Here is a 24,998-nt window from a genome sequence, read left to right as displayed (position 1 = left end):
AAGAAAAAATCACAAGCAAATTAAATTGATCTGTGAAAATATCCTGTCTGTTATATGGATTGCAGACTGTCAGATCAGAACTTCTCCTTTTAGACATAAAGAAGTGGATATTTTCATATCTGAATAAGACGTTGCCAATCATTTCTCAGAATAGAGAAAGACTACATTAGTAAATGTTTTTTTGGCAGAACTCAAGAGGAACAATGGTTCAATTATTTTTTTTAACAACCACAGCTTAAGGTGTGTGAGGTTTTCATTTCTGCTGTGGATAGTTACATTAGATACTGGAGGGTAGGGCTGCAGTTCAGAGACACCTAGAGAATTTGGAGGATTGGGCCAGAAGAAAACTTATGAGGTTCAGTAAGGACAAGTGCAAAGTTCTGCACTTAAGACAGAACAATCCCATGTACTGTTACAGGCTGGGGACTGACTGGCTAAACAGCAGCTCTGCAGAAAAGGACCAATGGACAGTAAGCTGAATATGAGCCAACAGTGTGCCTTCATTGCCAAGAAGGCTAACGGCTGCATTAGTAGGAGCATTGCCAGCAGATCAAGGGAAATGATTCTTCCCCTCTATTCAGCACTGTTGAAGCCATATCTAGAGGACTGTGTCTAATTTTGGGCCCGTCACTACAGAAAGGATGTGGACAAATCGGCGAGAGTCCAGCGGAGGGCAACAAAGATGGTTAGGGGGCTGGGGCACATGACTTCTGAGGAGAGGCAGATGGAACTGGGCTTATTTAGTCTGGAGAAGAAAAGACTGAGAGGGGATTTAATAGCAGCCTTCAACTACCTGAAGTATGGTTCCAAAGAAGATGGAGCTAGACAGTTCTCTCTGGTGACATGACAGAACAAGGACTGCTCAGGTTGTGTGAGTCGCCTAATTGTAAAGGAGTTACATATTCACAGGCAGAAGCAGCCACCAGCCCCTAGCTCCTGACAACACCAAGGCAGGTAGATCTGAGCTGAAAGCAAGTGCCTCTGCAGGCCCTGAGGACTCCAATACATGCCGCATTCCGGAAATCCTTTTCAAGGAGACTGGAAGGGAAGGGCTGCATGTGCGGCTTCTTCCTCCCCACTCCCTGCTGACAACCCTGGAGTGGGCGGAAGGTGGGGCAGAGGAGAGGGGCAGCTCCTCTGCTTGCTGCTCACATCCAGGCAGGCTCAATTCCCTTCCCCACAACCCAACAGGCGAACGTCTGTTGGGTCAGGAGAGGGGTGACCTCTAACTCATGACACTTTATATAAAGTACTGTGAGTTAGAGCGGGTTCTGAACATCCGTCAGTGCCCACTGTTTCCTCAACAATTTGACCTGTGTAATGGATTTCAGGATTTTCTATATATCTTTCAGTCTGCAGCACAGGAATTTCCAGTGCTTCATAGATTGTTGACAGTATGCAAGCCATATTTAGTCAGGTGATCCATACTTGTGCCTTTATATGACATGGAATATAGTATTCAAGAAAGAAAATAATTTGCAAATTCATTCTCACTGCCACTGCAGAGTTTCTTCCTCAGTTAATTTGATGTAATACATGAAAAATTTGGTATGCCAGCAGAAGTCTAGGAATGGAGTAGTTGTATTATAGCCTCATAGTTCTTTTGTGTATAAGGTTCAGCAAAGTAATAGAGAAACATTCACCCCATTCTGCCCCAGGTTTCATTCTTTATACTAGCCTCTTATTGCACAGTCCCAAAGGCTGAAGTCTGCCTTCCCTTTGTATTTGAGTGAGAAACTGCCCTGGTCAATCCTTTCTCATAAATGCAGACAGAACAGATGAAGATTTTAGTTTGGATGATGTCCTTTGAGATTTGTCCTTTCTGATTCTTCTGCTCATTTATCAAAACTGGGAGGTATCACAATGACCTGAGATTTGAATCTTTGTATAACTGCTAAACTTAAATGTAATTGTAGCTTATTTAAAAAAATAAGTAGTTCAAGGTTTTGTTTTAAGAGTCCATTCCATATTTTTCTTATAATATTTCCTTTCAGTCCTTGATTATTGCTGCGTAATATCTGCTGATAAACATTTATGTTCCATTAGTATAAGTAGTTGGAGAAACAGCTAAGCTTTAGGAAGGCTCTCATATTTATCAGGCTAACATGAAGTCAGGAATATCATCTGATCTTGTTAGTTGTTTAACAGACTGTGTAAGGAAATTGTTTTGCTGTATTGTATCATATTTTATGATCGTTAGTCTGGTTCATATTAGAATAATTTAAGTCTTTGACAGTCTGTGTATAAATTAGTTTATTATTCTCCTTGACCTGTATATTCATTTTTAATGTGCATTTTATTGACTTGATAATTTTTCCTCTGTCAGGCTATTAGCAGTATAAACTCGGTATCATCTATCAATGAATCTTAATTACATGTAGTACAAACATGTCACTTCTCACTAGATTCATTCAGAAAAACAGAGATCAAGACAATGTCTTACTACGGTCCTTAAAGCCATATCTATATGAGAAATTATTTTTGTGTTGAACATGTATTCCACACACAGTGTGGTTCCACTGAATTCTAAATGGACTTAGAGCTTGCGAACAAATGTTTACTTTTTAATTTTTACTTTCTTATTAGATTTATGGAGATGAGCTATAGTGATGTAATCAATTTTATACCAGTAAAATTGTGTTAACAAAGGGAGTTGCATCTATTTAACCATGTTTAAACTATGGGTAAACAAGTAAAATTTTCTGGTGCAAAAAGGCTATAGAGACTTTGTTAGGATGTCAAAACACTTATCTTATGTCTTTGTTAATATAAGGTTCATGGGCATGTGAACAAGTTATCATGTGGTTAAAGCGGATAGGGATTTACTGTTTATCAGTTAATGACCCATACATGTGTAAGTGCACAATCTTATCCCAAGGTAACTAAAACCAACTTGCAGTGGCATGGGACTCTTTACCATAGATTACCTTTCACTTCTCTGAGTCAGGACATGTATATGGGAAATTGCAGAGGAACATTTGATGCGCAGTAAATCTCTGGTATTTTTACCTTGTGATACCTTGGTACGTAAAGGAGATTTTTATGCAATGAACCCCCTACTCAAAGAGCCCAATACACCCAAAGCACTCCTGACAGAATGGCCATTCCTTAGAAGAAACTTGCTTTTATTCTATATTCCTCTTGAGCATAGTAAAAAAATTTCTCTCACATATCCTCCTCTCCCATTGAAGGGGAGCAATGTGGGTGTTAGGAAGAGACTCTGGGGAGGGATCTCTAGGAACATCAGGAAAGAACCTAGCATTCCGGGGAACATGCATACAAGTACACTCCATGTGTTGTCCCCATTCATGTTTGCTCTGCATTCTCAGCTAACTGCAGTTCTAGCTGCCACCTTCTAAATTCTTAGCTACAAATAAACATATTCTATTATTGATCTAGTTCTTTTACTGAAAGATCAATAGTGTACTTTCTCTTTATCCCTCTTTTTCTATTTCCTGCTTTATGACTCTTCTCTTGCATATTATTAAATATCAATACTATGGCAGCACAGTGTCAACCTGATTGAGAGTCCTTTTCCTTAAGCAGTGAATTGGAATACAGAAGCTGATGTTTTCTGCCCCAAAGAGCTTACTTGCAACCAACAAAGCAATCCTATATAATAACAATCTCCAGTTTTATAATGTGACTTTAAAATTCTGTTTAACAAACCCATTTACAGTGGACCCTGAGAGCCCTGAGTTTCTGCCTGCTACTGCCAGTTGCCCTAAGGAACAGACTGAGGTTTCCCGGGGATAGTTCCCTACCTCAGCAAGCCTCAACTCCATCACCAGCCCCAGGTGGCCACCTCATTTGGTTATGAAAGCAATTATAGGTCTCCCTTTCTATGGAAAAGGTAAGTCTGGAGTATCACTTGCAAAGAAATCATATTTTCCTGCAGCAGTCAATAAGGAGACAAACAACAAAAGGCTTTATTACGTGGGAGAAAAGAATTACATAAGCCAAGCTGACTATAGACTTGGAGACAGAAGAGCAAAACAAGCAAATTTTCTTACCTTCTCATCTGGCTATACCTTTACCCTCCTGAGACACCTTAGAGCATTCATACAAAAGGAGTACTTCTGGGGGGCAAGGGGAGGGACTTCTCCTGGAAAGTCAAGGGTTAGGGAGAGGAATTCGGGTCCCAAAATGGTGCCCAGGGGGTGGGGCACCTGTCAAAGGGTGGGGCTACCCTTGTGGCCATCCACAGCTCACCAAAACTCATCAGGCGTCCCTCCAGCCAAAATAATTTCCCACCTGTGAGCTTTACAGTGACAATAGTAACATAATTACAGCATAACATGGGCTTTCCAATGAGACTATACATGCCGTATCAGTATAGTAAAGCTAAGAAAAAATTAGCAACATGCTGCAACCCCCTAAAATAGGGCTGGTAATGTTCTGGGAAAAGCTTTTGCCCTGCTTTGGTTAGCTGTGGGAAGTATTTACCTAATTTCTTAAATTGTGCCTTTGTTTGTTTTACCTTTTTGAAGTGTTTTATCCTTGTTGGTAATCAAAATAAATGCAAAGACCTTTCCTATCAGCTTTCTCTTTAGAAAGTTCTATTTAAAAAAATAATATTCTAATCGAATGGTGTTTTTGGTGAATTATGGCATTTCTTAGGTGACTGAAGTTACTTGCCTGTCTTGCTTTGTTCCTTATGATGCATTTGAAATGTGAAATAATTGGTTAGAAAAGAGTGACTTTTCTTATTCCTTATTCTGCCTCAGTATTACAGTAGTTTGGCATAACCCTTTGTTTTGTATACATTTTAATGTTTTTCTTTATGTAGGGGTTTTTCCCCCCTGCTTTTTCCCCTCTAGAAGCAAATTCCCCCTGTGTACAATCACAAATACTTTACTCCTCTGTTTTATACCATTTTTAATTTTTAAGACATTACTCATTTACCTGCTTAGCCTAAGCATATTTTAAATTCCATCAGTAGACCTTTTGTCTTGCAGCTTGTTGATAAATACTATAGTAAAAGCTGTGTTACCAGGCATGAGTGGGGAACAGAGGGTGCTGGGTATCTAAACATTGTGGTTATCCGAGGCAGAGGTTTTCAACCTTTTTGAAAACCCCTGCGGAGCAGAGGAGGGGTGGTGGCGGCCGCACGTGGAGTGGCGGCAGCACAGGGTGGTGGGTGGCAGCAGGTGCCGCGCGCGCGCTTTTCCCCGCGCTGCGTTCAACCGGGCGGCTGGAAATTCCGGTTAATGGAATATTCTGGCTAGTAGAATGCTTTTACTTTTACTGTAATGACATTTAAAGCCTGTTCCAAATAACCAGCAAAATGTAACTTGGTGTAGTGTAGTGTGCCTTTGTTTACAGTCTGTTAAACCATCCCAGAGTGACTAAAAACTGTGGAATGTTCTGGAATAAAACTATCAAGCTGTTGGAAGAGCTTTTAAATAGATTTTGACTGTCACTCACCCTTTTGGCAAGTGAGTCTTTCTATGTAAAATCACTGTTGAGACTGACGTGTCGATCTGCTCAATTTAGCATCCTGCAAATTTAAGCGCATCCAACCCAATTGGAATCTGTGGGACTTGATTTTCAAATGTATGATCAGAATTTGCTTGAAGCTGGACTTTTTTATGCATAAGATATTAAAAAAGAAGATAAACATGGGAGAGAAGCTTTTGTGAGTCTCAGAATGCTTAATATGCCAAGAGATTTTACCCTTGGTGTTAACTTTTAATAACTTTGGAACTCAATTTATTTTATCCAGAGCAATTTACGTTTTTATTTTTGCTCTGTTTCCCAGTTTCATAAAGAGATGTTAAGGGGCTGAATTTCTACAGCTATTTTGCTAACATGTCAATAGTGCAGAGCTGCTATGGAGAACTCAAAGACTGCCTTTCAAATGTTACTCATAGTCTGCAAGCAATTGACCCTTTAGAATTGGAACCCTTTGGAAGTACGGTAGTGAGTAATGACATAGCAAGCTACCATATAGTAAAGAAAAACAACCTGTGTTTTTCCTGCGTTTCAAATTTTAGCTTAACTATAGTTCCTGAGAAGCAGTTTCTATTGCAGAGTCTTCATTTCTGTATGAAAAAAAATGTATTTGAATGATACCATAGCTAAAATTCTGAACTACTAATCTGCTTCCTCAGTGAATGAGACAACCTGCCTTTGAGTCTTGCTATCATTATTTAAGTAGTAAGCAGAGTATTTTCTACAGTGTAACTGTTGCTAGTTTCTCAATTGGAACAATAGGAATGACATGGGATCCTGGTTTTCTCCAATTTAAAAAAAAACAAACCAAACCCAATTTTTGAATTAAAAAAGTAACCCCAAATCCACATTTTTCTGTGTTTAAAATGAAACACCACTAATATAGATAAATATATCGATCTCTATATCTGTATGGAGCTATAGATATAGATCGATACAGATATAAATCTATAGCTATATATTAGTGTGGTGTGTTAATTGCAGAAAAATGTGGATTTTTGGGTTACTTTTTTTTAATGAAAAAAATTGGTTTGTTTTTTTTTTTTTTATCAGAGAAAACCAGGATCCCTGGGTGGAAACAGATGACACTTTTCCTTGCCTTTAATGCTGCCTTAAAAAGGTGAAGCAAGCAGATGTCCATACCCTTTTTCATGCTACATCTCCTTAAGCAAGGAACCCCAGGCTTTCCTGCTTCTAGAGATGGGCCCCTTAGAGGTGCTGGGAAGAGCAGGAGCCAGGGAATTCCTGGCGCCTTGCGCTTCCGTGCTTGGACCTGTCCCACAGTTATCCTTATTTTTTTTTTTTTTTGAGGGACCCAGCCTGGATCCTGGCAAGAAGGCATAAGGAGGGGAGGAAGGTGGGGAATCCCTTGGCAAAGGGAACATGCCACTCTTTGTCTTGCATTGGGCCCAGTATGGGACATGGGGAGGTCTGTGTTTCATCCAGTGAAACAGATCAACTGTGGCAGGACATGTCCCACTGATGCTGATCCATTGTAACTTGGCAACTTCTGTTCGTAGCTTATGTTTTTAGCATTCAAGAGTAATTTTTAGTTACCTATATTTTAGGATCTCCTTTGTGCTTGGTTTAAACTTTTACAGCATGATTGTCATTCCATGGCTTACAGGACACTGCTTTGATTCCTGAGTTGCCCCCGTCCTGACTCCCATGGAAGTTAGGAGCCTGACTTTACTGCTTTCAAATGCTACCATGAGATGGATCGAGAGAGGGATTAGGCAGGCCTGGCTCCTGATTTTTACTCCCTATATCCTGTCTCTGTGATTCTCAACCAGGGTGCATTGAGATCCTTTCAAGGGTACTGTGGGGTGCCATGCAGTGTTGGCACTGTTAGGTGCGCAAACCTGATTCACAAGATTAACCCAGAGATTTCAAATAGGAATCCATGGTATTATAAACAATTTGACCTGTTGTGATGTATCTGAGTTCTTTGCAACAGAAGAATTGCTCTGTTATTTTTCTGTAGTCAAAAATTGAGTGAAAACAAAGAGCTGACATTTTCCAAGGAGTGCCTTGAGTCTAAAAGGTTGAGAACTGCTGTCCTTTCTACTAGATTCCTTGTGTAATGGCTGTCCCTATAATTAATTCTGGAATTTGGAATAACAGACAAGTTTCAATATTCTTTATTGGAACCAGGATGAACTAATTTAAATAACCAGTTTTAATCATGATTTAAATGAGCAAGCAGGAAACCTTTAATTTAAATAATCAATTTTAATTCTGCTTGCATTTTTTATTTTTATTTTCCTAAAGAAAGCATAATTTTCATTGGTTGATAATCAAAAAAGCACATTGATTTGCAGCTAAATATAACCTTTATACTAAATTGATACTATGCTTTTGCTAACCAGGATGATATGAGCATATCTCTACACATTTATTTATGTGGGTATACAGCTGAACATTTATTCAGATTCTTAATTTTAACATTCCTATGAGATTAGAAAATGGCAATATAATTTGTGTCCAGCTGTATTTGGATGGAAATTACAATTCAGTTAAAAAGAACAAAATACCATTTTCATGTTTTTAAGCTAATTCAAATTACCTCAACGTGCCCAGAAGGAAAAATGTCAGTTTATCAAAACGTGTTTTGCCTTTAAAATTAACTGATTTATTAAACAAACAAAAAAAAGTGTTTGCACTTAGTGCGCTGACCTGATCATTTCTTGCTCACAATATCCTTTAAGATTTTGTTAGTAGTAAATCTCATTCTTGCATACCTCATTTTCATTCATAAGCAAGTGGAAAATAAGTTTTTCTGCTTTTCAGCTCTAAATAAGTTCCTCAACTTTGAATGAACTAATCACTGAATTAAAAAACTAAAATGGAAAAAAAAAATTCTTTGCCCCTGCAAAATAGGCTACTGCTATGAAAACCTGGCTTTTCCTTTCAACAGACTAGGTTATTTCAAATTTTGGTAGCAAATGTATACTGCTTCAATATTGTTTTTATTTAATTTTAAGTGATTCTTGTAATATACTAGACTGAAATCTTAATATAGGCTGTTATCATTTAAAATTTAATTTTGAAATAAAAATAATGATTTAAAATAAAAATCCTGATAATTTTTTTTTTAAATAATTTTTAAAAGAAAATGCATTTTAAATGCAACCTCCTTGATGTCACCCTATGTGAGCAGTAGTGCAGTGTTTTCCAGACTCTTGGTTCTGAATAGCTGGTGATCCGTGGATTGGTTGTGGGGGGGTCTGGTAAGAACTAGTTGCCCACATTTTTCACTTCTTTCTATTTGTTGTTATTAAGTATTGAAGATGCTTAAAAACACATACCAAAGTGTCATATTACTTTCTTTGTAACCAAATGTTGTATTTGCCTCAGGTGGTATCATGCATTCATTAAGAGGAGGTAATTTGGTCAGGATAGTTATTGTGATTGGAAGAAGAAGTGGTAGTCTTGACTATCTGCATGGTGAAGAAATTTGCAGATTTTTGAAATAGTGTTCTCCTGTAATCTTTATTCAGTGTGCATTGTAGGCATGGCAGGAAAAATGTATAAAATCAGTTAGGATGAGGATAAATGTGTATACTGGTACTTTAATGTTTAATATTATGGTTTAATAAAACACGACTTCTGATAATAAATGAAATGCAAATGATGTTATATTTGCTTATGTTTCTGACTTTACATCCTGTTGCATATGTTTGAAAAAAGTAATATTAGACTAATGACCTCCTCCATCTTCTACCCCACTTAGCTGTTTTCACTTGCGAAATATAGTGGAAATGGCATATAATGATATGGAAGCACTATATTTGGCAATAGTTAGATGAATATAGGTGTCAGCTGCATCCTGGTCACAGTTACTATTAATTATGATAAAAGCTTGTTTCAGCTGCAGACTGGTACATCTATATATGCTGATTTTTAAATGCTCTTATTTTGTTATTTATCTTAATGCCACGGGCATGCTTTTAGAACTTAAAATCTAAATTTAGGTGAGAACTGAGCAGCAGCTGGAGGAAAGGACTTGTAAAACAATTTGGCTACATAATGATTGAAGGGTTATATTTTCATTGAACAGGGATGCCAAACAATCATTTTAATGTCTGCATTGTCGTTAAACGTAACACATACAGTCAGACTAAGGGAAAAAGTAAGTTGAACAAAGTAGAATACAGGATGATTAACACATTTTCTTTGAGCAGGTGTTAATTGGTACTTTTTCTTTCAGCAAATCTTCCAGTACCAACTATTGCTGCACTAGATGGGATTGCATTAGGTGGTGGCCTAGAACTGGCTTTAGCCTGTGACATAAGAGTAGCAGGTAAGGCTGAATCCCATTAAAATGAACACAAGATTATTAACATTACAGTAGCCTTGACTAATCCTTGCCTTGATTTTATATTCAGACATTCCTTATGCTCAATTATTTATATGTGATTTAGCAGAAACTTGAGTGAAATAATAATTGCTGATGTTTAATTTCGTACCATTTACTATTGATAGCATGGGTGCTTTTGTTGCCTGTTTTAATTTATTCTTACAATCTTCACTTTATCACTAGCAGTGATCCCAGAAGGGTAGGGCAGAGACTGAGAAAATTTTCATAATTAAAATTGTCCTGTCATCAAAATTTGAAGTTTTTTATTTCCCATATTGGTTGCTATACAAACAGGTTGCAGGAAATAGGCCAAACTTGTTTGTGAATGTATTATTAAACAAGCAATTAAGCTGTTATAAAACAAAAGCGACAGCAGCACATGAAGAGGGGAACCTTGACCTATCCAGCTGTCAGAACTGTAAAAGCATTTGTTGGAAAGTAAATGGAAACTCGGTCTTGAGCAGTTGCCAGTAACTCGGAAAATATTAGGTTGTTTGACCCTGAGAGAGTATTCAGTCAGCCAAAGAAGTCATAATCATCAGAGACAGATTTTATCCCCATTTCAAGTTGTTAAATAATATCTTTTCCTCTTTCTTTTTAATTATTCCAATTCTGCAAATAATTATTTGCATTATTGGGTCTAATAACTTACGTGCATGTGCAATTTTCCTATGTGAAAATTAATGCAGTACAGAGCTTGTTGTGACAATAATAGCTAGGTCTTTTAATAAGTGTAGATCAATTTGGTCCGTTTGTTTTTTCATAGTCAAATGTCTTTAAGTGATTATTTGTTTGAAAATTGTATTTAATAAATTAGCAGGCTCTTAATCACTTTTCATTGTATACACTTCTTAAAATTAATATAATATCAAGAACTGATTATATTTTATGCTCTCTTTTAGCTTCTTCTGCTAAAATGGGTCTTGTTGAAACAAAGTTAGCAATCATTCCAGGTGCAGGTATGGTTTTGCTTCTTATACACTACTGTAGATGAGCCAGCCACTAACAAGTACCTTGGTGTCTATAATATTGCCGTATTGTTTAGTTTTCTAGTAACTTTATTTTTTTCATTTAAGATTATTAATGTGGTTTTAAAGAGTACTTCATGTTCAAAATTAGGGAAAAGTGCTCGTGCTTTTTATGGAAACGATTTAATGTTATGTTTTTAATGGGAACCTACCTTAAGTCAGCCAATACTGAGTGGGTTTGTAAATGGGGAGTCATCTCTCCTCTGAAAGCTGACTGCATTTGTGTAGGGGTGTGGTAGAAACACACACAAATTTTAACTATTAGTATAAAAAAATGGTAATGTAATTAATGATCCAATACTGTGCTATCTGCTGCTTTGAGACTTCTTTAACCTTTTTTGATGCTTGTCAGTTGGTAGTGTGAGGTTACTAAAGACTGAAACTATGATGTATGTATGACTTTTTTTGCATTCAGCATTTTTGGTTCACTTCAGTTGTGTAAAGGTAGCTATTTTCCTTTAACACATTTTCCACTGGGATGGACTCTTGGTTGTGACCCTATTCAGGATTCAGGCTGGATAGAAGGAATAAAAGGTTATTAATAATGATGTTTGAGACCTATTTTAAGGTCACATTTTTCAGATAATCACTGAACCAGTAACCTAATACTGGGGAAAGAGCAATATTTTGATCAAATTGCCTAGTTGTGATTTAGCTAATGTTGCTGGAAGTGCTGGGAGAAGTTTGTGCCATGTCTTTGGACCATTTTTGTTTCTGGCTTGTGAATTGCTAGGTCCATTGCTAATGGAGAAATTCAGTATCTGTGTTAAAGATACCAGGAAGTCTTCTGTTCTTTAGGAAGCTTTGGTGCAACCCTTGGACAAGAAGCAGTCATTTGAAATTGACAATCCAGACTATTGTCTGGTTTCATATTTTCTGTTATTGGTTATGATTGTTATGGAAGTGGTGATGAAACTCTTAACAGTATTTTCAATAGGATCTCTAAAATCCCTCAGAGTTTGAGTTCAGACCTTTGGCTTAAGTATGGCACCAAAATCTTTTGGTTGTTGGACTTCTCTTACCAGTGCATAAGTGTGTTGTAATTATGTTGGTGTTTTTAGATTTGTCATTTTGCACAATGCTGTTAAATAGGAAGTATTTCTGCTGTGTCAGTGGGCTTCAGTGTGGAAACAGAGGTATGTTTGCTCTTTTGGGGAGATTTCATAGGACATTATTGGGAGATTATTTTTCTGGGTCCAAAATTTACCAAGTAAAGCAGTGTCTTTCAGATGAGATATGTTGGACTGATAATTCCACCTATTGTTAAAGTTGCCCAACACTTCCTATCATTAGGGTCTGTTATTTTCAGTTCCTTATAATTTTACCAAACTCTTACCTATTTTGGCTGAATTTTACATGCCAGAAAAAAAAAGTCTAAAGTAAATATCTAATGCTTCAGCCATAGTTCTTAGCTATTTCTAAAATAGAAGCTGAGTGGCACAAGGTTCAGGTTAGCCTAACTGCCCCCAGGCTGAAATCAGCCCTTGAACCCTTTAAAAACCACTCCCTTAATGTGGTCCCAGCAACAGAGTCGTTCTCTGGGCCCAGTGAGAAGCAATACAGGCTTTGATGCCCTGGGTTCTTCTGCTCCACAGGGCTCAGCTGAAAGCATAAGCAATCCAAAATAAACATGTCTTAACTTCAGTCCCAGTAACACAGTCTTTCTCTGGGCCCTGCAACACAAGCTTTAAATCCCTGGGTTAACCTGCACCATAGAGCTCAGCAGAAAATGTAAAACAATCCAGAATGAACACCCACAGGCTTGGGTTAGATCTCTCCCTGGAACCTTTCTTCTTTCTTGGAGGAGTCCTCTCTCTCCACTAGACCATTACTGTCTCCAGGTCCTCCTTCCCTCACTTCCTCTTTTAGCCTCTTTACTTCTGGTCAGTCAGGCAACTTCCCCTTATTATTGGCTGATTGACTGACCCAGCTGAGGCCCCTTAGGGGGGTGGTTTGTTACCTGCTGGATAATTGATCCAGGCTGTTATAAGGAGGAATGCATTGTTTGTTTTTAATACATTTGTATTAATGTATCACATGCTTGTATATTTGAAACTGCAGCTGGAGTCTGTGGAACTCTTCTGTGAATGTCTGAAGTACAGTGTGATGCCAAATACTCTGTTGTTTCATGTCTCAAATTGGATACCCAGAATTAATGGAACCTTATTAGGGGTGGAACAATAGAGATTTTTTTGGGCCGATACCGATGGCCGATTTTTTAAATTGCTGTCCCTTCATGGAGTTGATTTAAAGGTAAATTAGTTAATACTTGTAATGCACTCAGATACCAGAGTGGTGAGTACTATACAGGAAAAACAATGAAGGAATTAATAGTTCTGCCTCTGGGTATTTAGAATCACAAAATTGTGATTAATAAGGACAAAATCTATGGTTCAAGTTCTGCAAGGCACTTCACATGCTTTTTCTCAAAAGCAAGGATCCAGGCCTATTCTCTAGACAAAGATCTTTTTCTAACCTGGAAAATATTGATGTTTGACAAATCCTGTGGTAAATTATTATATAAAATCATTAGAATAAGCTGCCTTTTTCATGAAACGTTTCTTGTTTATGTCTGAGATTACTAAGAAAATGCAAATTAGTTACCAGAATGCTCATCCATAAATTTTGACCATTTATAAAGTGTTTGGCTCCTACAACTGTTATCGGCTAGAAAATGACTGGAACCAGGTCAACCTCAAATCATTGTACACTTGTCAGTTGTACTGAGCTTATATGGGCCACCACATATCAGAGCAGATGATCTTCCCAGAAGCATCACAGTATCCGCAAACGAGCTCAGAATCAGACAAAATCCCCATAAAATATTTGCAACACTTCTAAAACAAACTCTGTGTTAACATGAAGTGACAACTGTACAGCCATTGGATGAATTTGTTCCCTTGTGCCTAAGGAAAGCAAAATATCTAGCTGGACAAGAAGACTCATATCTTCAGAAGAATGCAAAATGAACCAAAATATTTTCTACTGGTAATCTTCAAAAGGAAATATCAAGAGAGTGGTCTCTTTCCTTCTTCCATTAACAATAAGCTGGATCTCCTGAAAAAGAAGACAAGTAGGGTAGACACATTCGTCATTGAGTGGCAGGACCTTTATTAGGTTGGATGGTCATTTATACTACTCTGGCAGCTGTTCCATTTTTTTCATGGAAAGAAAATGTGAATAGACATGAAAATTAGGGGATCTGTGTGGATCTTCATTATCTCCTAAATTATTCTTTTTTCACTTTAAAGACCAGAAGGGAGATCTGTATTAATGGAATTGATGTAAAATTGGGGGTGTGGGGGGAACAACATCAATTTTTTTTCATCTGAGAAAGATGTCAGGGAAATTTCTAGAGGTGACAAACTCATATAAAAATGTGGCCACACTAACAACAGGAATTTAAAATCCATCCAAGTGTAAAATGTTAGAAAGACTGTCACACTTCAAGTCTAGAACTTGACCCACATTACAACGTGGTGGTAAAGCAGCCCTTAGAATTAAATACTGAAGCTTCAAGAAAAACAGAAAATAGAAAATTAACATAGGAATCACCATTTTTTGTAATGGCTGGGAAGAAGGGAAAGTAAGTCCTTATAATATCAAAAGCAGTTAAAATTATTCCCCGTGTGTGAAATAATTGTATTTCATACTGACAAAACGTAACCACATTACCTTCAAGACCATTAGAAATAAAGAAGTTTCTTGTCTCCTTACCTCCTTCTGGTCTCTTCCTTTGGTTTATGACTCTATCCCATTTCAGCTACACTCCTAATCTCATTGGCGGCTCACTGATCTTCTCACTCATTTTTCTTTTGAACTTCTCACTCCTTTGGTTTATTTCCCCTTGTAGTATAAGCATGCACGTGTCTCCCATACTAACTAAATCCATTTCCTACCTTCTTTGCCCAGTCCCATTTCCCTTTCATCTCTTAACCCCACAGCAGTGAAAGGATTGATTTGAAATAAGTTGTTTACAATGATAAAGTCTATTATGAAATACTATATTAAATACTGGAAAAACTGAAAGCAAGGGCCTCTCTACATATGCAGATAAAGGTGCAATGGGATCTAACGTGCGATCCACACAATTGTACTTCCATGACACACGGAGAGAACGCTGCCCCTGCTGTGAGCCTCCAAAGGTGTGAGGCTTGTAGCAGTAGCAGCATTCCCCCAGCATTCTCAGAAACTTCAAAAGGGGAGCAGTGTTTTTCCCATCAACATCGCTGCGAGCCCTGCAGTGACACTGGCTATGGGGTTCACAGCAGGAACAGGATTCCATCACGCTGCCCCCGCTGCAAACCTTGCACCTGATGGGCACATCCAGATGAGTGCGCACATGCCTGTTGTGGCATCTGAAAGCAGTTTGAGATGCCGCAAGAAGCATGCTGAGAAAGAAAAAATATTCCAGGTATCAAAAAAAGACCTGTGGGGAAAAAAAGTGGGGCAAGGCATAGTCCAGGACCGTGCCCTGAGGCAACCCGGAGGTAGGTCCTCTAGAGAGACGCTCTGGTATCCAGCCAGATTGTCTCTGTGGTGCTTCTGTTGCCCCAGCACGTGCCCTTAGTGTGCAGGGCAAATGGAAGTGGGGCAAGGCTGCAGCATGACCTGGCCCTGGGCGCTGTCCCAGGTAATCAAGGACTGGGAGATGGGGTGGCTGTGTGGTTTCTGGTGGGGTTTGTGGGTGGGAAGTGGTGGGGGCTATGTGGGGAGTGGTGGGGATGTGGGGTTTGTGGGCAGCTTTAAAGGGGTGCCACCACATGCCCCCACACCCACCCCCCGTGGCACACAGCTCCCAGTACTAGCAGCAGTAGCCAGCTGTGCTGTGCATGCTGCAGCGCTGCCTGCCCAGCGGTCTGTGCGGGGAGAATGGGCCCGGCCTGACCTGGCCTGGCACAGCCCACTAGTGTGAATTGTTTCCCACTGACATTAATAAAAATTTTCCACGGCACCCCTGTTAAGGCATTCCCCATCCTCATACATATTGTAGTTGATTGTAGCCCATTGCCATGGCAAAATTCTGTAGCACACCTGCTCATTTCTGACTGCACCTTTTTGTGCTGCGGCACACTGCTTGGGAAACACTAGGTTAGCACACCTTTGGACAGGACTGGGACACGCGGCTTTAGGACCTGTGGCTCCTGTCCAAAGGTGCGCACTAGCTGGGCAGACCATGCCGGGCCTGTTCCATTCTCCATGAGGGTCAGGCGGCAAAGCGCAGCTGCAGGGCTGTGCCATGGAGAATGGGCCTAGCCCACCCTCCCCGCACAGGCCACGGGCCAGGCAGCGCTGTAGCAGGCATGACCCAGCTAGCTGCTGCTGCCAGCGCTGGGGGCTGTGTCCCACAGAGGGTGGAGGGGGCAGGCATGTGGAGGCTCTCCCCCCACAAACCCCACATCCCTCCACACCCATCCACGCATCCCATACCACCCCTACACCCCTTTCCACCCCACTCCTGCAAATTTCACAACCCCCCCCCCCCCCACTCCCCCCCCGGCCTTCCCGGAGAGATTGAGACCTGCTGGCGGGAGCTGTGGCTGCAGGGACAGCTGTCTCCACATCCTGGTTAGTGAAGGGGTCAGGGGCAGTTCAAATTTTTCTATAAGAAAACCTACAGCAAACATCAAACATAAAGATATTTAAAATGTATTTTATTATGATGATAGAAACACTGGTGGGCTTCCACATTGCTTTAAAATTGTAAATATATCAATAAAACGTTGCCCAACTGATCTCTCTCTAGATATAGATATCTATCTATAGATATAGATAGATATCATGATCTTTTGTTTTAGTTGTGAAAGAACATGGATGTTGGGGTAATTTAAAGAGTGGATTTGGGATTTTTTAATCAGAGATTTGCAGTTTTTAAATAGGGAACACCAGGATTGCTGCTAGTGAGGCAAGTGGCAGGACCCAGGCAGAGGAGCCTGTGCAGGGCTGCCACCCTGGACCCAGCTGGAGGGCAAATTAGGTGTCTGACCTCCTGGCCATTTGGGGCCAGGAGGACATGCTTTGACAGTTCAAAGCAGGCCATCACACTGAGAACATCTTCCAGGCAGTAGCTGCCCAGATGGCAGGGTGGGGACACACATGGCAGCACTGCCGCACAAAGGCCAACTGTGCAGCCATGGCCCACTGGTAGCTGGCCCAGAGGTTCAGATGCCTCTGCTACAGTGTCCATGCCACAGCCCAGGCAGCTGCGCGGCTTCCTTCCGGTTCTGGCAGGTGAACAGCTTTGAGGGGGCTGTTGCAGGGGGCAGCAGGTCATAGTCAGGCAGCAGCCCCCACTGCCAGACTGCTGCACTGGGTAGAGGGTGCAGGGAACTCTAGGTTAGGGCTGCTTCAGCAGTCCTACTGGCACGAGGGGCTAGTGTCCTCAGATACCAGTTGGCTGGGCTCCAGAAGTTCCTTAGAGCAAGTAGCCTTGAGCTGTTTGCTGGGTAGCTTTTTATACTGCTGGGACCAGCACAGGTGCTGGCCCCAGGCTCTAGCTCCCCCTGGCTGCAAATCCGGAAGGAGCTGGGCAGGGTCAGTTTGTCTAAAGTAGCACAACTTGCCCCACATCAAAGTACATTTTCAGGCATGTGTGCTGAGGCAAAAATCCCCAGTACAAATTTGTGCTGCTCCTATTTGAGCTGCAAGCGCACATACCTTGCAGTGGACACACTGTTCTTGCTGCTGTGACAAGCCATATGGCAACGTCGGCTGCAGGGCTTTCAGCAGGGGAAACCTAGGGGAATGCTGCTGCAGCTTTGACCCCTGCAGCTCAGGAGGCTTGCAGCGGCAGCAGTGTTTTTCCCGCTGCTCCTACTGCAAGCCAGACAACCATGGAGGCTCAAGGGAATTGGAGGTGGGGTGGGGCAGGCAACATTGCCCCTGCTGTAAGTCCTGCACATGACAGTGCCACCACCACTGCGAGCCCTGTCAGCTGCAGGGCTGGCAGTGGCTGGGGGTTCACCGTTATCCACATGAGGGCCCCCCCCCCCTTGGGAGCCATGTCAGCTGCAGGGCTGGCAGTGGCTGGTGTTCAACTGTAATTGGAAGTCCCACAGTTGATGGGGCTCCCAGCCACAGGGCGTGGCCACACATTCAGTTAATGGCATGATTAGAACAAGCTACAAAGTTATTGCACATTTTTTGTGGAATAATCAGCAATCAATCAACTGACAGTCATTCTTTACAGAGCAAGGTGTATGCACTGATGTGTTCTTTGGCTGCTTAAGGCGTGATTACTTGGTTAATTGCACCGTAAGTATAACGTGTAGGAGGAGATCCAAATGAATCAATGGGTCCAATATGCTGTAGTTTGCTGTCTCAGACTTTCTTTCCTTTTCTTTTCTTTCTGTACACGTCATAAACTTTGCTTTAGCTCCTCTTCCTACCTTCTCATCCTTCGCAAAATTTGACACCAGATTTAGTGTTGAAACTTGTGGAATAAATTAAATATTGGTAGAAAGCAGTACATGATAAACTTCCACATTGGGATCTTCAAATTTTTGTCAATGGTTTCTCAAAAAATGAATAATGATGGCTGGATCATAGCCACGGGAATATTTATATCTTTCTATTGCTACTAGGAAAGACATTATTAATAAAATAACAGTTTGAGAACTAAAATCTTCATATTAATCAAATCTTTGTTTCTTTGTTTGAAAGTTGAGTTGCTTTCTCTTCATTGTCAACTAATTCACTTGCTATCTAAGTATGCAAATATGGAGATAAGGAACTTGGATATACCTAAGATAGATCTGATACTGGTTCCAGGGTCTTTGAACATTTAGAATATGATTTGGTATTTTAATAAGTAAGGTACTAGTATATGAACATTTATCTGGTTTTTCCTCAATCAGCTGAAATCTAGATAGCTTTATTTGCATTTTAATATTTGTAATGTTTATTTTATATAACAAGTTAAATAAATGGCCTCAAGTAAAAAATTGCTAATGTGCAGAAAACAGATGTTTGAACATCCACTCTTCTCTCAAAGTAATTAAACAAAATATGTAGAATGCTAATAGAGGGAGGTAAATTAGTTCTGCCTCTGTAAATTAGAGAGAATTGCAATTCATAGAATTTCTTCATTTTCTTAAGTAAAAATAAGCCGACTTTCATCAAATGAGTCATTTGCTCTTTGGCTTCACGAGCAGTTCTAATAGTGATAGTGTGAAGGCAGAATTTTAAAATGTCACACAATACTAGTATTCAAAAATCTGTTTACCTATTTAAAAACGTAGTAGCAACATCTTCACGTGCAAACATTTTCTCCAGACCATTGGTAATCCAACATCCTGCTTTAGAGTTAGTTAAGTACTAGGTTTCCTAAAGCATAGGATTGGAATGCCAGTCACTTTTGTGACCTGATCCAGAATTTTAAAGGGTTGTGTTCTTTAATCCACTGTGTCCTAATCTCTCCCTTTCCTTATGAACATCTAACACGACAACATCACTTGTCTTCAGTTGCAGTTATTAAGTATTTCCACCTTTGCTTGGATATCCCCTTATGTTTGTTTTTTAGTGTTTTATTTATTTAAAAATTGTACTGAGTCAGTATGAAACTTGTGGATTCCTTTAGTGTGAAAAGCTGAAAAGAAAATAATGGGACAGAATATTTTGCCCCTTCTTTTTCCCTTTTAAATTCTGCAGATTTAGGCCCCATTCAGGTTGTCTCAGTGAATGCAGGTTGTACGCTAACACTGGTTTCACTGAAGTTTTCCATGGCATATTTCTAAAGCTTCACTTCTTAGTTAAGGAAACAAGACTACATTTTTACATTTGTAATTAATTTTGCAACAAGTATGGCAGAAGAAATTTAGGCAGGCTATAGCTATGTGGAGGGAATTCATAAAATGGTGGTTGATATATTTCTTTTGCATTTGGGATACTCTCAAGTGACGTGGGGGCAAGACATAAATACAGAAAAAAATCTTAAAATATTGTCAGTCATAGGTTTATTTCTGGAGCTAGTGAAGGTTTAATATGATTGTTCCATTCCCTCTTGGATGGGCAAGTGAAAGATACAGGCTGGGGTCCGTCAATGCTGTTCTTGCCATTGATTTCTACCCCCAGTCCCCTTCCCCATCAGCTACTGAGAAAATGGCAGAATTTGTGTCTAGAATCCTAAAATGTCAGATTGTGGGGGACATTTGTCTTTTCAACACACCCAGCGTCAGTTGTTGTAATTCATGTTGCTGCCTGTAACTCCAATAGAGGCAGCAGCCAACCTTTCTATATTGATACATCAAAGAGATGGAAAGATCACTGCTAGGTAGAATTTTTATTTTTTTTCTGCACACAGATTCCCTGTTGTTGTTGATTTTGTGACTGGCAATATGTGAAATTATAAATCTAGTCAGTGACCGCTGGTATATTGTCCCCAAATATGTCCCTACAGCCCTGAACTAACATTGTGTCATAGTCATTCATTCTCTCTCCTGTATAAATAATAATTTTGAAAAGTCTTCTTGTATTTGTTGTGTACACACACTTTTCTTTTACCTGTATACATTTTTTAAGTTGAAGTGCAAGCAGCAAGATAAGTAGTTAATGCTAGCAGATGTTGCAGGGCACCACAAACAAAAGTGGAAAGTTACTGTATACAGAAAATGATGTTGCACACAAGCTTCCTCATTTTTTTAAAGACTAAGTTCAACAATAAAAATAAATACTAAGCAGTTTAAACTGCCTGGGATGTCTTATTAAGTGCCTAACACTAATAGTGGTGTGGGGATTAAAGCAAAACTATACTCCCGAATGCTTTGACCCGTAAATCATAATTTTTTATCTCAGTTGAAATCACTGGTCCCTGAGGTTCTGCCCTTTTTGTTGTCATTTTTTTTTCTCATGTGGATGCCCCATTCCACATTTCGCAGCCTTGGAAAGGATTTAAGCAATATCCCTGTAATACCCTTTTCCCCCACAACTCACCCTTTTTCTTTTTCTCTGACAGATTGACTACTAGGGAGTCCCTTTGTAACTCTTCCTGTCTCTGTGGTTACAGAAGAACTGTAGAGAGAGAACTGCACTTAGCAGTGGTAGGAAAGGCAGAGAGAAGGTTGGCTGGTAAAGTGTGTCTTGTAGAAATCCTGGTTAATGCTAATGAGGATGAAAGGATGAAAAACCAGGAGTAACTCTCTTCAGGTTGCAAAATATTTTTTCTGCCCAACTGTAGTATCAGGGGAAGACTCGAATCTACTTTTGGTTCAGTGGCAGAACCTGGCAGAAACTGGTTGCCAGTGACCAGTTCTTAGGCCTCGTCTGTACTTGAAAAGCACAGTGTTGACCGACTTTGTAACTGCCACTGTTTAAACTGATAGTGTCAAATACAATTGAGTGCCTAGTGTGGACAAGGATAGCCCACGCTTAAAAACACGTAGCTGGTCATATTATGCAATATTAACATTTCTTTATAGAAAAGTGGGCAAATTTGTCTCATTAGCTTCAGAAACTGAGGTGAGAGGTACTTACAAAGATTAACCAACTCTTACAGTAATGTGTGAGTATAGGACCTTATGTATCAAATACCTTTGGCTATTGCCACCCAAACACCTTTGACTATTGCCTTATAAAGCAGGGGTATTAAACAGGGCCCATGGAGTTGTTCTGTCTGGCCCACTGGACTACCATCACAATACCAGAAGTTAGGGGCATGTGGCAGTGGTGGTAGCAGCAGCGCCTGCTGTGTGCCCCAGGCTTTAAATAGAGTTGGAGTGGCATAGGATAGTCAGTGTGGGTGGCTCTGGCTCTAGCACAGAACATGGGGCAGGGGCTGGAGCCATTGCTGCATGCTCTGTTGATGCCACAATTGCTGGGGGGGGGCACATGATCCACTGCCACAGTCACCATTGCTGTGCGCTCTGGTGCCTCCACTTCTGCTGCCATATGCTGTGCTGCCTCTCCTTGTGCCCCAGGCTACATCCAGCCCACAGGAGTCCCGCAGTCCGGATTTGGTCTGGGGCATAAGGCAAGTTACCACCACCCCTGTTATGAAGGGTTCCAGCTGTGGCATCCATCCCCATATCTCTGCAACTTGTTTTAAATCTCTGAACTTTGAACAGAATCCAGGCACTGCCCCAGATGAGGTTTCTGCTTGCGGGGTTTCTGTCCAGCATTCTTTCCTGTGGTCCAGTGGCCTCTCTTCCCTTATTTCCTCACATACACTTCTTTAGTTTATATTCACCCATTCCCAGAATGTCACCCAAGGTGTCAGCTTTCTGGTGTGTTCAGGGAGTTACATGTTAGGGTTATGCAGACAGATGCATGCAGGTATACATAGGTTTTGCACAAATCTTCTAAATATACTAGGTGAGATCCTTTTCCACCTGTTGGGCTCCTGAGTGGATATTAGGTGACTAAGTTTGAACTTTGCTACTTTTATAATATGCTACCTTTTTAGCTTTCCAAATCACAAAAAATAACAAACAGGAGGAGGATCCATCCACCTTTTGTGTTAACTGTTCATTTTTTTAGAGCAGGGTGAAATAGGATCACACCAAGTACCTAACATGTGGATAGGATCTCACCCACCATTGTTTTATGTTATGACCAAAGGACATGTAATTACAGATTATTTGAAAAACAGCAAGCTTCCTTAATGTAAATAATCCTAATACGGGCAACCCCAACTTAATGCTGTTTTGCTTAGCACAGTTTTGCTATAATGCTCATTTTAAATTGATTTAATAGATTTCATAGACGTTAGGGGTTGAAGGGACCTCAGAAGATCTCCGAGTCCAGCCCCCTGCCCCTGATACCTGATTTCAATTAGCGCTCAGCGGAGTTTCGTTGTAGCGCTCGTGGTCGCCATCTTGGGTCATTAAAAACACTTGCGGTCACCATCTTGGATTGTCAAATATTTTTGGCTTTAATGCTCACTTTGCTTAACGTTCGTTTTTTCAGGAACCAATTAAGAGTGCCAAGCAGGGGTTGCCTGTATAGCACCTAGATTCTAGTTTACCCTTCCCCCAAGAGTCATTGGCAGGGGTGGGGAGAGGAATCTATGTTTAGAAAGACATGGTTTCCCTTGTTTCACTAGGCTTTTGCAGCAACACCCTTCATTTGAGCTAGTAAAAGTAGCTGAAAAGTAAATGATCCTGTCACCTTTTTATTACTTTCCAGTCCCCTCTTGTCAGGTGATCAGCCATTTCATTGCCAAGGTAAGCTCTTCTCTGACTACCCAGTTCTGTGTTAGGAGCCAGTTTAGGATGTTTGAATAGAAAACTTTTCTATTTGACCCCCTTTGCTTTATCTATGCTATCATGCTTGCAATTTCAACACAATACAGAGGTAAAAAGAAAACAGATGGTAAAGTACAGCACATCCAAGATAGTTGGTAGCTTAGTAAAAAGATATATGTAGAGAGAGTTGATAACCTTGAGCAGAATTCATAAGAGGTATGACACTTAAGTGTGCCTATACTGTCTGTGTGGCATAGACGCGTTCATAAGTTGTGTAGTGCACAAGCAGTCCAGCAAATTCTTGTAGCATGTTGGGTATAATTTTTTGATACAGATGGTAGAGAAGCCAACTAGGGAGGAAGCTTTACTTGATTTGCTGCTCACAAACGGAGAAATTATTTGAGAATGTGAAATTAGAAGGAAAGCTGGGTGACAGTGACCACAAAATGATAGAGTTCAAGATAGTAACTGGAGAAAATGAAGGAGAACAGCAGAGTAAGGACACCGGACTTCAGAAAAACACACTTTAATGAACTGGTAGGCAGGATCCCCTGGGAGGCAAGTCTGAGGGGCAAATAAGTCCAGGAGATCTGGCTGTACTTTGAGGCCATTTTAAGGGTGTGAGAACAAGTTATCCTGATGCAATGGAAGAATGGGAAATAGAACAGGATGCCAGCCTGGCTGAACTATATCTTGACATTGGTAAGGCTTTTGACACCGTCTTCCATCACATTCTCATTAACAAGCTAAGGAAATACTGTATATAAAACTATATAAAAGCACTGTAGGATGGACACGCAACTGGTTGCATCATTATGCTCAATGAGTGGTCATCAGTAGCTCAGTGTCTAGGTGGGAGGAGGTATCAAGTGGGATTCCCTAGGACCATATTCCAGGTCTAGTATTGTTTAACACCTCCATTAATGATTTGATGATGGGATTGACTGCTCACTTAACAAATCTGAGGACAGCACCAAGTTGGGTGGAGTTGAATATACTATGGAGTAGGGCTGTGTGAAATGCCTGCGTTTCATTTCGGTTTTGGATTCGGTGTTTCAGATTGACAGTGTTTTCGTTTTGGTGTTTCGTAGGGCTGTCCGAAACGGCTGTGTTTTGTTTCATTTTGGATTCGGCGTTTTGGAGGGACAGTTATTCGTTTGGGTGTTTCAAATCACTGTTCCATTTTGTTTTGGCCAAGACTGTTTTGGAGCTGTTTCGGAATTTCAACAGTATTTCGGTGTTTCGGCTATAGGCTATACCGGGGAATCACAAAACTGCCAACAACTTTGTCATTTCATGCCTGATTCGGATGAAACTTGCTGGGATGCTAGCCCCTTCTGAGGGCATGAAGCCTGTCAAGTTTCAAGGAGATAAGTGTAGTGGTTTCTGGGAAACTGCACCTCAAACTGTTCAAAGCAAACGCGTATCATTTGCTGGCAGCCGCAGCCTGCTGTCATCCTGCACACAGACCTGGGGGTCTGCTCCTCCCGGGAGGAATCTTGCACAGCACTGCAGTCTTTCTGGGTGGCACGGGCCCCCGCATCTGTCTGAGGGATGACAGCAGGCTGCCGCTGCCGGTTGGAGCCAGCACCACCACTGGGTTCTTCCCGGCGCTTAGCGTGGCGTGCGCTGAGCAGACTTGGGGGCTGGTGCTGGCCCCTGGATCAGTGCAAGGTTTCAGTAGGCTGCTGCTGCCAGCTGGGGAAATAGCCTTGAGCTGCTGCCCTCACCAGCTGGCAGCAGCAGCCTGCTGTCATCCTGCATCCTCCAGGGGTCCACGCCCCCCAGGAAGAGCTGGGGGAAGCTATCAGACAGCTGGGGGAAAGATCAAGGAACTGGGGAATTGAATTGGGCACTGGGACCTGAACATTGCCCCAGCCCCCGGTTTGATTCCCCAGCACCAGGGTTGGAAGGATCTTGGGGACAAATCGGTGTCACTGACCAGCTACAGATGTCAATATCAGAGCAGTTCTTCCT

General features: G+C 40.8%; 1 protein-coding gene across 2 annotated transcripts in view; it reads left to right on the top strand.

The window, feature by feature from the left end:
• AUH (AU RNA binding methylglutaconyl-CoA hydratase) overlaps positions 1–24,998 on the top strand; it is a 176,955-nt gene that overhangs the window by 67,816 nt on the left and 84,141 nt on the right. For both annotated transcript variants that reach the window (XR_003095836.1, XM_014523494.2), the window contains exons 5-6: positions 9,665–9,757; positions 10,717–10,773. Coding sequence is in view for 1 of the 2 variants with exons in the window: in XM_014523494.2 (XP_014378980.1) it covers positions 9,665–9,757; positions 10,717–10,773 (150 nt within the window). In the remaining variant the exon portion in view is untranslated. The remainder of the gene's footprint in view (positions 1–9,664; positions 9,758–10,716; positions 10,774–24,998) is intronic.

The sequence above is a fragment of the Alligator sinensis genome, unplaced genomic scaffold, assembly GCF_000455745.1.
Source record: "Alligator sinensis unplaced genomic scaffold, ASM45574v1 scaffold590_1, whole genome shotgun sequence".
NCBI classification, from domain to species: Eukaryota; Metazoa; Chordata; order Crocodylia; family Alligatoridae; genus Alligator; species Alligator sinensis.
Note: the sequence above shows the minus strand (reverse complement) of the source record. Positions and strands in the feature narration are given on the sequence as shown.